The sequence below is a fragment of the Cajanus cajan genome, chromosome 7 (assembly GCF_000230855.2).
Source record: "Cajanus cajan strain Asha chromosome 7, NIPB_CcT2T_4, whole genome shotgun sequence".
Classification (NCBI taxonomy): Eukaryota; Viridiplantae; Streptophyta; class Magnoliopsida; order Fabales; family Fabaceae; genus Cajanus; species Cajanus cajan.
This window is the reverse complement of record NC_138523.1, coordinates 60429967-60442974: the sequence shown is the minus strand read 5'-3', so window position 1 is coordinate 60442974 and position 13008 is coordinate 60429967. Positions and strand designations below refer to the sequence as shown.

The following is a 13008-nucleotide window of genomic DNA, read 5'->3' as shown; positions in this document are numbered from 1 at the left end:
CCAAGTTTAATTTATTTATAATATAAACATGTTTTTAATATCTAATATAATATTTTAGATGATAATTTATTTCAAAATATATTTTATAATAAAATTTTTAAATAGAATATAAATCTTCCAATCTTTCCCATTTTAATTTTTTAAATTAATTGACGTATACAATCTTATAATCTTTACTATTTTAATTTTTTTTAATCTACGTATACATAAATAAAAAGCACAAAAGATAAATATATGGTGCAAATTTTATTTTATCAAAAGTTAAACTTTTTCAAAAAATTAATTCGTTATTAAGATATTTTTTTTATTACATACGAGAACTAGCCTCCTTTGAAAATATGATAAATATCAAATAAATGAATAATTTTTTAAAATTTATATTTTATAATAAGATAATTTAAATATATATGTTTATTTTATTAAAATATAACTTTTATTTTTAAAAATATATTATTTTTTTGACTAAAAAAAATATGTGTGTAAAATGGTAGTAAGGACATGTGTCCCCACTCTCTTCTACGTAGATATGTCCCTGTATATAGATATATATTTAAAAATATATTAAAATATAAGACTAATTTAACTTGATTAGAAGATAAATAAAATATAATCAAAGATTGCGTCTATAATCAAACTCAAATATTATCCAAATAATTCATGAGTTCAAGACATTAATTATTTGTATTTAACTATTTAATTATATTCAAGATAATATGATATTATACTTTAACTATTTATAGGAAGAAAAATATTAGTTTCATATCAAAAGTTCCTAATCATGTTGTAAAAAAAAATCCTAATCCTAATAAATCAAGATATTTCTCTGAATTACTTGCAAGAATAATCATTAATTATAAGCATGACAATTAAACCAAAATCCATGAGTGCTTACGCAACCCAACCCGATTTTGACAAGAAAACTAAGATCGAATTCAAATTCAGGTACAGGCGTTATTGTTCAATTTTAAATAAAATTTGACATAAATATTTAATGTAATATATCGAGTTATAAATTATTTGTTAAATTGGCAAAATATACCTTTAAGTTAAAATATTTGATAATGTAATAATTATTAAAAATTACGCCTAATGCAATCAAATCTCTCTGTATATAGAAGATAAAATTCATTTTTAATATAAAATTTATTGATAACATAATAATTAATAAAAATTAAACCTTTTAAGTCATAATTGTATATACGATGATCTTTAACTGTCAAATAGAAATAGACATACCTAGCTAATATACAAGTTGAAGTTTTTATTGAATAGATTAGTCAATAACAATTCATATAATTTAAGAATCAGTTAATAATTCATCGATTAACTTCATTGTAACAGATATATGCTTTTTAAAATATTAAAGGTCCTATATAAGATACCATACACATGAAATATTTGATTTTTCTAAAATTTTGCATGCAAAATTATTGTCAAATATTCTGATATTTCGTGTGTGTTAATCCCAGCCTACTGCTGGATGCATAACCTCGTTGATAGTCATGTGGCTCCATCAAGTCTAGGAAAAACAATAGTTCTCCAGCCAGGCAAAAGCAGATTTGAGAATACGAAGCTCACCATGTAGAAGATCTCGAGCCATTAGTCTTCTAACAGAATGTCTTTCACACGAGGAGGGAGAATTGGAAGAATCCAATGACTGCAAACAAGTGTGGAAAAAACATTGTGATAAATTGAATAAACTTAAGCAAACAGTTAATGCTCCTTATATATTTTATTAGATTAGCAATCTGAAAAGATCAATGTGATAAAATGGGCCGCCCAAATACATTTTTGCCTCAACTTGCTACTGATTCAGTAACCACCTTGTTTGGATGTTAAACCAATCATACAACTATGTAATAGATAAATTCCTCAAATCTTTACCATAATAGTCGCACTGCGCTCCTCAATTGATTGGATGAATAATGATAACAACATCATGTGTGCTTGTTTCTCTTTAATGATATCCTGTAAAGGGCGCCTAGCCAGCCTACCATCAGTTTGTGAAGCTTCCACGACCAAATCATCAAGTTCTGATTTTTTTAATCAATAAAAATGCCAAAAGTAGATACTGCTAAGTATAAGCTTATTTAACAAGCGCACCAATTTTTTGGTGGGAAGAACTGTAACCATTCTTGCATTAACAAAACTAAATAAGATTTTAGACGCACCCTGAGATGTGGTACAAGAAAGAACACGAGCATGCGCACGAAGTGATTGCGGAAGACCCTTCCCTTTTCCTCTATCTGACCTCACCTCCCTATGAGATCACAGCCTCCATCAGATAGCCAAATACTGGCAAGTATATAATCAACATTTTAGAGTAACACCATATCAGGAAGTCTTGTATTATCATATATGTGTGTGTTTGTTATTTAACATGCACATTTCATGCAGTGGGACACATAAAAAAGAAAAATATCTACAAATGAGCAGCGTCATGACTCGTTAAGTTACATTGAAAACAGATCAAAATTAATACTGCAAATCAACCATTGAAGATAAATATGTGGGGATATTGTACCAAGAATCGGTATACAAAACCTGGACACTAATCAAAAAAAGTATACAAAAATTGGACTATATTATCTTAATAATTGTTCAAGACAAATAACATTAGAAAATGGGACAAACTTGATACTGAAGGAATTCACGGGATATGTCAAGCCCTTTATATCTTCAGGTGGAGGTACAAAGTATCGATGCAAGAGTTCCAACTTCATGTCATGCAAAGGATCATGCTTAGGTATATCAAACTGGATCTGAACCTGGGAATGGCTAAATTATCAATAAAGGATAGCTGGTGCAATCATAACAATAAAGCAACAAGCAAGAGGAACAAAAACTATCATATCAGCCCACATTGTACGACTTGAAATACAATTTCAAGGATATACCTGATCATAAATGTTGTATGGAATCGTAAAACCAAAGTCCAGCATTAATGTAGCATTTGAAAACTTTCCATATCTTATTAGTACCTAAATCAAAAATTAAACCCACGTGAGAAATTTACAAATTGAGAACCAAAACTATGAAGAAATTGAAATATCATTTAGTTATTCAAAATGATAACAGGAGGCACAAATGGATTAAAAAAAAAACTTTATATTACAATCGTTATGCTTTTATTAAAAAAATATTAAATGACCTGTTCCCCAGGGGCATAATCACGATCAGCGATAATCTGCACATTATTGCAAAAATAAATTAAAATTTAAGTTGTGTATTTGTGTGTGCACGTGTTTGTGTTAAGTGCAATTTCCTAATTTGATAAGGCTAAAAAGTCTTATTGTAGCAGCCTTGTACTAGTAGAATTATATTAGTACTTTACTTTAATGATTTGCATTGTATCCGCATCAAAATATCAACCCCATATCATATCATGATGGGACTAAGAGTGAAAATACACAAGAAAAAAAAAAATGGAATGAAAAACTGAGAACTTTATCCTCAATTCTGGGCTTTTTGACCAAAGTAGGGCTGTATGGAAACTTATTTACGTAAATGGGGCTCTTTTGAAACTATTTACGCCTTTGGGACTGTTTACAATGGTGTCGCTATGGGCCACAGCGACACCATTGCCACGTGGCTTTTTTTTTTTCTGGTGTGGGGTGGGCTCGAATGAGCCATACCAGTGTCGCTATGGGCTGAGGCAACACAGTTTGTGGGCCAATAAAAATGGTGTAGCCCATAGCGACACCCTTTAAGAAAAAAAACGAAAAAAAGTAAAATAATTTAAATGTTAATTTAAAATAATCAACTGAGTTTACTTATTATATATTTATAAAAATAAAAAATATTCTTTTAAAAACGTAATTTTAAAAAATATATATAATTATTTTTTGTGAGTGGCGCTATGGCCTATAGCGACACTAATTAATTAAAATTTTTTTTTAATTATTTAACTTATTTTATTTTAAAATTTATTTATTTTATATTACCAGTTAAATGTTAATTTGTAATTATAAAGTTAATTTTTCTCTTATTAATTTTGTGTATATATTTTTTTTTCCTTTATTATTTTATGACGAATTATTAAATAATGTCATTTATTTTGTGATTTTCCTGCATAATTGTTGTTCTTGTTATGAGTATATATGGGCTAGCTGTTCTAAACCTCAAACATGGACTGCAAGTGGAAGGGGAAGCTTCAACCGATTTGTAAGTGTGTTTTGAAATCCGTTTAAACCAGGTTCAACGGAGGTTTCTCGAATTCCAATGCACAAACGCAGAAACAACTCTATAGATGGATTAACATTCGGTTGAACTGAACTGCTTTCCAAATACACCCTAATGAGTGATGGACATTGGTTATAATGAGTGACAATCCAAAACAATACTTGGCTAAACCACCATCAGTGTCGCTGTGGGCTATAGCGACACAGCGGCGCTATAGCCCATAGCGACACCTTATTTTCTTTTTTTTTTCTTTTTTTTTTTAAGTATTATCTTTTTTTTTTTAATATTTCTGTATTTTTATATTATCATATAAATTAAAATGATTATTTATAAACTTATTTTTCTATTAATTTCTTTATTTAATATATATCTATATATTTATTTATTTTTATCTATTTATAATAGTGTCGCTGTGGGCTATAGCGACACAGTGGCGCTATAGCCCATAGCGACACCAGTTGTATTTTACGTTTTAATATTTTAAATTATGTAGTATATTACTTTTGTAATTTTTTATTTTACATTATCATATAAATTTTAATAACTATTTTATAAACTTTTTTTTTAATAATTATATTTTTTGAATTTTTGTTTTTTAAATTTCAAATATGAGGCGCTATGGGCTACAGCGACTTCATTGAAGCTATTAGTGTCGCTATAGGCTGCACCAACTTCGTCAATATGGCTTTCATGGCTTCTCTGGAGTTAAAAAAAAGCCACGTGGCAATGGTGTCGCTATGGCCCATAGCGACACCGTTGTAAACAGCCCCAAAGGCGTAAATAGTTTCAAAAGAGCCCCATTTACGTTAATAAGTTTCCATACAGCCCTACTTTGGTCAAAAAGCCTCAATTCTGCCCTTACAACTTCAAAAGACGACTTCATGACACTCAAACTTCCTCTAAACAACCCCCAAAATCCCCACTCCTCCTAACCTAACGATCCAATCCTACATGCCATAACCAACTTACCAACTCACACCTTATCATAACTAAGCCCATTATCATTCCCCTGAATATTCCCATCCTCTTATAGGAGAAAATTTGTATCATATGATATGGAAATGTATGAGCACAACATATGAGAGGTAAAATTCAATAACATATAATAATTGATGCCTAGGAACATAAAAATGAAAATTGACTTTCATGTATTAGGGGGGAGGGGGGAACAGTTTAACAAATATTTTAATTAGGCTCAAATAACCATTGATAGATTAGATACAATCATACAAGGCAGAAATGTGTGTTTGTGTATGTGTGTGAGAGAGAGAGAGAGATCGAACTTCTGAGCATTGTTTGTCATCATCGCTCATTACAATTGCTTCTGAAACTCCATCATGGTTTAAGAAATCTGCAAATGGAATCTATGAAAATATTTTAGAAAAAAACAATCAAGGACCGGGCATAAATTATAAGAGAAGTCGCCATACAGTTGCAATACCAGAGCTAAACCTTTTGTGTTTCCCCATGCTCGAGAACCAACTGGTAATTCAACATTGAAGTGATCAAATAGAACTAAGAATGAGTTTTCATATTCAATGCAACATAATAATAAATGAGGTTTATCAACGCCTTTGAAAATTCAGTCCAAGTAAGGATACAACAGAGCAAAACATAAGGAAATAGCATGATTGAGAAGGTCAGATATCCTCCATGCAAAGTCAGGCAGATCATAAAAGATTAAAATACCATCAACTACAAAGACTCAAAATCCCCGGTGTGCATCTTATAGAAATTATCTAAGGAATCACAATAACACAGCCCCGAACAGAAGCCATACAGAGTAAGTAAATATTACCCACATTGGCAATCCTAGCTGTTGCAAACAATACTTATTCACCAAGAAAGCATACTTAGGAAACCCCTCCTATCCTATGTTTGCATTGTAAAAGTCCAATGCTCAACAGAAGTTCCCAACAGCCAACATAATGTACCACCAGCAACTATACAGTACAAAAGTAGATGCTATGAGATTCAGAACTACTAAAGTGCATATTCTATCAAGATATTTAGTCTTGTTTGTCTTTTGAACTGACAATAAACCATTAATGTGTGGTTAGGATAAAGAGCAAGGAAAGAAAAAAAGGAGAGAAAATATAGATAATGATGCATTTTCTTTTGTTTGGTTGAATAGAAAATGAAGAAGAAAAGGAGCAAAAAATTTACTATAAGAAACAAAAAAATTTTAAAAATAAATCTTCCCTCCTTTTCTCTCTGTTGAAACAAACAAAGGGTTAGCCTTTCAGGGGAGAATAAGTGACAAGAAAGACATGCAATGAGTAGAATTATCGGGAAAGTAATGGGTTACTCATTTTACAGAATTATCAGGATACAGTTGGCTACATTGTTGGTACCTAAGACATCAATAGTTGAGAGTCTTTTACAAAACAAGTCACAACTTAACAAATACAATTAAGCAAAAAACAACCATACACAGTTACCTTCAAAATTAATTTTATTCATGTAAACAATTACCAAATTCACCAATGCCAAACTTATAGATAAGGTTATCACCAACAATGTATAATTAAATTAACAACCCTCGAAGTTCAGCAATGTCAAACCTAAATGCAGTTCCTTCATATTTTCACACATGTAGGTCAATTAAAATCATCCTACCCAGTAAAGTGATCATTCTATGGAAGTACAAACTTTTTAAGAGTTTGGTTTACCTAGTGTGCATGCATGCACGAAGTCCTTGTAAGTAAAATCTCCAAAACTTTGATGGAAACATTCAAAAACCTGAAATAGAAGGAAAGATTTGATTATAATCAGTCTCCAAAACAGCCGACTTAATTTATTTAGTTACTCATATGACACAAGATTATCTATTTATAAAAGTAAACACTGCCATGACTTCTCATACACCAGGAGAAGCTAATGTTCTTCTGTATAGTTTTTGGGGGTGACTTGCTTTATCCCAAGATAGATAATAAAACACTGGAATCAACTGCATAATTAAAACTGCAGATGCAATTACATGCTAACCTAATAACCCGGGAAAAAATGTCTTGATCCCTAGAAGTGGAGGAAACATTGTGTTGCCTATTATACAATAGAATAAAAGTTCAAACAAATTGGTTGAACAACAACCTATACATTCAAAAGTAGATAATTATACAATGTACTTACAGACTTGATTGCCAAAAAGTCCTTTTCAATTTGAGATTTTTGGACGATAGTTTCCAGATAAACTGAACTTGGACGAATCATCTCCAACTCACTTTCATTCCAAAATACCTAAACAAAGGTTCAAAAAGTAGAGGTCTTTATGATTATTATTCTCCAACTCCAAGAAATGTATGCAATCCTTCAAACATAAATTTATTATGAAAAGCAAAGGAATAATCATAGATTGATTACTTCAACGCTTAAAATTGCAGACTGTACATGAGCAAACTGGTTATTAATTACAGAATGTACCATGAAAAAACACTACTCAAAGTAAGAAAAATAACGGAAACTTGCCGTATTATGCAGCCCCCCTTGCTGTGGAAGACAGCTGATATAAGGATACCATTCAGAGCCCTATCATTCAGAAAAAAGATGTTATAGATGTATACTCCTGAGCATCTTGAAAACTCTAAGCTAAATTTGTGTCACAAATCTCAATAGAAAATATGTTGAGGGATTGGGCAGCTGTGTTCTATTGATTTTCTCTTTAGTACAGTATTTAGTACTTTAGTTAAGGAGATTTTCTTATCCAGCCGTCTCACTGTAGTTTTTTTTTTATTTTTCTTTTTATCCTTTATTTTGATGAATTTCTTATTAAATTATTAAAATAAAGTATAAAAATAAATTATTAAAAATAAAAATAAAAAACTCTAAGCTAAACATAGCTATGCAAAATTAAATTTTGTTTGCAAGAGCTCAAAAGCTCCTAAAATTCAGATTAAAATCAGTATCGGAACATATAAAGCTACCTGACCCAATTTCTTCTCAATCAGAATAAGAATGGCAAGTTTCGAAATATTTCCAACATCCTCAGCAAGCAAAGATTTGATTTCAGGAAGAAGATTATCCGCAGTTATTTGCTGCAAAACCAATTATGAAAAATACCATCAAGAGCAAGCAGTCATTCCGATATGCGATAATAGTGCCATAACATAAAATGTGAAGCATACCACTCTGTAAGGAACCTTTAAAATGCACTCTCCTGATCGAATTATCTTAGAAGCAAACAGAGACCTAGAAGCAGCCAGACACATATCAAGAGGGGATAACAGAAGAACGAAAAAGATGCTTCAACATTACATTTGGTGTTTAGAATTCTATCCCCAAATTAGTTGCCAATATTTCTCCAACGCATACAAAAGTTTTTTTTCCCCTACATTATCGATGTTGGACAGCGAAATTAAAGCTTTGTTTCAAACAAGACGAAGCGAACCTTCCATATGAAGATTCTCCGATGAAAAGTGAGGAGGAAATCCTAGAACCAGCTTTCCGCTCCAGCCATGGCAAAAAATCATCGCAATTGCCAGAAAACTAGCAATGATTAAGAAACAATGGGGAGAAAAATAAGAATAGGAATTGTTTATTTAATTGAGAGAGAAAAAGTGAGAGGGATTTGAACCTGGGGTTTAGCCAGAGACAGAGAATGAAAGTTGAGGTGAATGGGAGAAGGGTTGAAAACAGTGTGCAGAGACCACAAGAGACTTGGAGTTGCGGTGCGAGCTCGCAATGGCATTGCACAACTTGGGTTCCGGTGTGGGTTGGGATTGGATACGACGTCGTTATTACTCGTTATAACAGAGATGTCGCCAAACAATCCCTTACATAAACATTCATTTCTTTTATTTCGACTTAAAATAAAAAATGACTGTTAAGCAGGAAGTGGGTATGGGTAAATGTTATTTCCTAAAGAAACTACTGAACAATTCTAAAGAAACAAACTGATGGCATAATAAACTAACAATAGTGATTTTTTCTAATTGGTTTAGAGTTTTTGGGTTTTAAGTTTGTATTGTACGATTTTTATTTTATTTTATTTTGCATAATTTGTAAGCTTTCCACAAACTATATGAGGTACCAACAACACCAAAAAAAAAAAAAAAACTATATGAGGTACCATTTGACGATAGTTTTGCCAAATTTTGAATCGAGCTTGATAATTTTATAATTAAATTTTATGGTTTACATATAAATTGTATTTCTAAACGTTATTTTTCTGATATTATTAGAATTACTGAAAAATGAGATTTAGGGTTTAAGTTATGATTAAATTAGTGAATAATGAACAATCAATTATATTTAGGTTAAAATACTATATTTTGTATTTTTTATAAAATAGTGGATAATAGAATTATTTATTGAAGTCGACATACAAGTTTTAGATAATTGTGTTGTCTTTTTAACAAAATGGATATCAACTTGATATCATAAATATAATTTCATGTATCGTGTTTAGATTATATTATGTCGTAGGAGCTTACGATTGGGAGAGACAATTTAAAAGTTGTAATGATGAATTATTTTATCCTTTAATTGCATAATCTTTATGGTTTGAGAAATTTATATCAACAGTTAAGAAATAGAAAATAAGAAAATATTTGTAAATGAGTTATGATGAAGATAAACGACTATATTTGTATTACCTTGTGTTTGAGGCTTTGTGGTTGTATACTATGAAATGTTTTATGTAATGTGCATGAAATGATATGTTTATGCGTATCATGAAAAATGATGTGATATGAGATAATTATGCATATTGTGATAAAATGTTGATGATTGACTTGAAAATATTGTGTAAGGGTTGAAACATTGGTAAATGATGGGATACGAGACGATAATAGTGTATTTAATGAGAATAAAATGATGAATCCATGAGATATGTGTAACAATTGCATATGATATGTATTATGAATAAGAGATATTTGTCATAAATATGAGACATATAATGATTGCGTATAATGTGTGTCATGAGTACGAGATATGTATCACAAACATGAGATTAAACCTTTGGGTTATGAAATTAAGTATTTAATCCACGAGATTAAGCCTTTGAGTCATGATATGCAAAAAAATCGAACCAAACCAAATTATTTAAAACTAAACCGAACCAATCAAAAAATAATCGATCCAAACATAAAATATCCAAACCGAACCGATTTAGAAAAAATCAATTAACCAAATCTGTTTACGTAAAACGGATTGGATCAAAACCCCATAAAAAGAATCCATTTTAACTTTTTTTCCCAAAAACCCCTTATTTCCCAATTTTTGAATCCGAACTCCAGCTGCTCCTAATCTCCTACGCGCTGTTGCTGCGAAATTGCGAAGACAAACAAAGTCGCATTACGTGCACTGCGGAGTTGTGTTTTGATCCAGGGTGGCTGGTGTGCAGCTGTTCCTAGTCTCCTCTACACGCGGTGCGTTAAAACAAAGTCCCATTACGCTGCACTGCGAAGTCGCATTAGGGTATTTGGCTGTTGCATGAATATACCTTTAAATTGTTTCTATTTTAAAGGAAAAATGAGTGGGTTGATTTGGATTTTTAGGTAAAATTAGTTTGAAAAATTCTGAAAAATCTAATCAATTTAGTTTAGGAATTATTGTATTGGATTTTATCATGCTTTAAAGTTTGAATTTAGAGTTTAGGTTGCAGACTCAAAATTAACTGTAAAAAAATTGTTTTATAAAATTTGGTTCAAAAAATTGGTTTAAAAAATTTGGTTTTAAAAACTATTTAAAAAATTGGTTTTAAACCGGTTTTTATTTTATCTATTTTAAAAATGGATTAATCCATAAATCTGGATCAAAATCGGTTCGAAACTGATCTATTAATTAGGTTCGATTCAAAATTGGATTAATAAACTGAATCAGATTAAAAACCACTAAAATAATCTATTTAAAAACGGATCGGATTGACTTTTTATAAAGACCAATCCATACTCACCCCTAAAAGACAATACATGAGCCTTATGGGGAATTACATGAGCTCTCGTAAAATTAAACACCTATTTTTTGAATGTAGTTAAGTTTGAAAATTATTGAAATCATTTATCCATGAATGTTATGTTTTTATCTTGGGTATAATGAATGTTGTGATCATTTTAAATGTTATCCATATTTGTTAATGATACTATGCCAATGTGTGATACTTTAAAAAAAATTTATAAATTATTAAAATAAATATTATTTATATACTTTAATTAAAATCACTTGTAAGGGTTAAAAATACTAATTTTAGATTTTAAAAAGATAAAAATGGGACAAAAATCAAATTTTACTCATTTTAAAAAGACAAAAATAAATGTTTATAAACTTTTAAAGAATGAAAAATAAAGAAAAAAACTTACAGAACCAAAATTAAAACTCACTCATTTTAAATAAACTAAAATATCATCCAATTTTATCAATTAAATATTTTTAACATATTTATTAATGAATATTACTAAATAAAAGTTTTTTAGTTGAAATCTATATCTATTAAATATTTTTTAATTAAATTAATCACTTATACACTTCTAAAATAAAATTTTTTGGCAATAGAAAAAAATATTATCTCATTAAATTTTAGTACTAGTATATTAGTTTGTCAATGTATATCATGTATAATTAAAATTCACAATAAATTACATATATAAATAAATATTATATTGAAAACAAATTTTTATTTAAAATTAGTGTATATAAATACTTTTAAACATATAAATTATATTTAAAATTCATGATAAATAATGTATATCATAACAAAAAATTTATTTTCATTGATTGATAATTTATTTTAAATAATAATATTTAATTTAAAAATAATTTTAAATAAAAATTAAATTAGATAAGAAGTTAAAAAATTCTTACAAATCCTATCATTAAAGAAAAACTTATAGAAACAATATCCTGAATGATAGAAATTTGTGTTTTATATATAAGAGTTAATTTATTAATTTTTTTTGTTTAAATAAGTTTTTAATTAATCAACCATTACAAGCATTAAAAAACTAATAAAATTATACATATAAAATATAAATAACTATATTTGTAAAGAGTTTTTTTTTTCTTATGATAAAGATTTTAGAGATTTTTTTAACTTCATATCTAATTCAATTTTTCTTTATCATAATTTGTGTTTTAATTTGTACAATACACTTGTTAAATGTTTATTTCATATAACCAAAATTTAAAATAATTATGTATATATATTATATTTGAATATATAAATTATATTTTAAATTTGTGATAAATAATTTATATTATAATATAATATTTTTTTATTGATATTTATTTAAAATATGAAAATTTAATTTATAAATAATTATAATAAATAAAAATTAATTATATATAAAATTAAAAGAATCCACAAAATCTCTGTTATTGAAGAAACATTCCTAATAGTAATAATACCTTCGCATTTGATGATTGTTCATGTTTTATATTAATTACTAGTATTTTATCTTGTCAATGCACATGTATTTTTTTATTATATATAACTAGTATTTTGTTTCATATAATGCACATACGTATTTATTAAATATAATTTATAATAAATTATATAGAAATAAATATTATATTTAAATATATAAATTATATTAATTTAAAATTAGTATAGATAAATATTTTAAAACATATAAAATACATTATTGTAATTTTTTATTTATTAATAATTATTTTAAAATAATATTATTTGATTCATAAATAATTTTGATAAATAAAAATTGAATTAGATAAAAAAATTAAAAAAAATCATATAAATTCTCTTGTTGAAAAAAATTCCTTAAAAGTATTTTTGTGTAAGATAGAAATATATATTTAATATATAAAAAATTATGAATTATATATAAAAATAAATATATTTAAATATATAAATTTTATTTAAAATAAATATAC

General features: G+C 28.2%; 1 protein-coding gene across 4 annotated transcripts; it reads right to left on the bottom strand.

The window, feature by feature from the left end:
* Nucleotides 1-1293: 1293 nt before the first annotated feature.
* On the bottom strand, nt 1294-8971 carry LOC109815146 (SET domain-containing protein). 4 transcript variants are annotated; one of them, XM_083060388.1, is made up of 15 exons: nt 8756-8967; nt 8570-8667; nt 8307-8370; nt 8106-8216; nt 7651-7710; nt 7315-7422; nt 6855-6924; nt 5635-5664; nt 5466-5533; nt 3152-3187; nt 2898-2981; nt 2635-2768; nt 2172-2260; nt 1885-2033; nt 1294-1657 (listed from the first exon to the last, which is right to left on the bottom strand). In XM_083060388.1, the coding sequence occupies exons 1-15, from the start codon at nt 8867-8869 to the stop codon at nt 1520-1522; spliced, it is 1353 nt and encodes a 450-aa protein (XP_082916514.1). In that variant the 5' UTR covers nt 8870-8967; the 3' UTR covers nt 1294-1519. The 4 variants fall into 4 exon arrangements, 3 of the variants coding, with proteins under 3 accessions (XP_082916514.1, XP_020235360.1, XP_020235361.1); XM_020379771.3 differs by having other exon boundaries at nt 5466-5546; nt 5624-5664; nt 8756-8966; XM_020379772.3 differs by lacking the exon at nt 5635-5664.
* Nucleotides 8972-13008: the final 4037 nt, after the last annotated feature.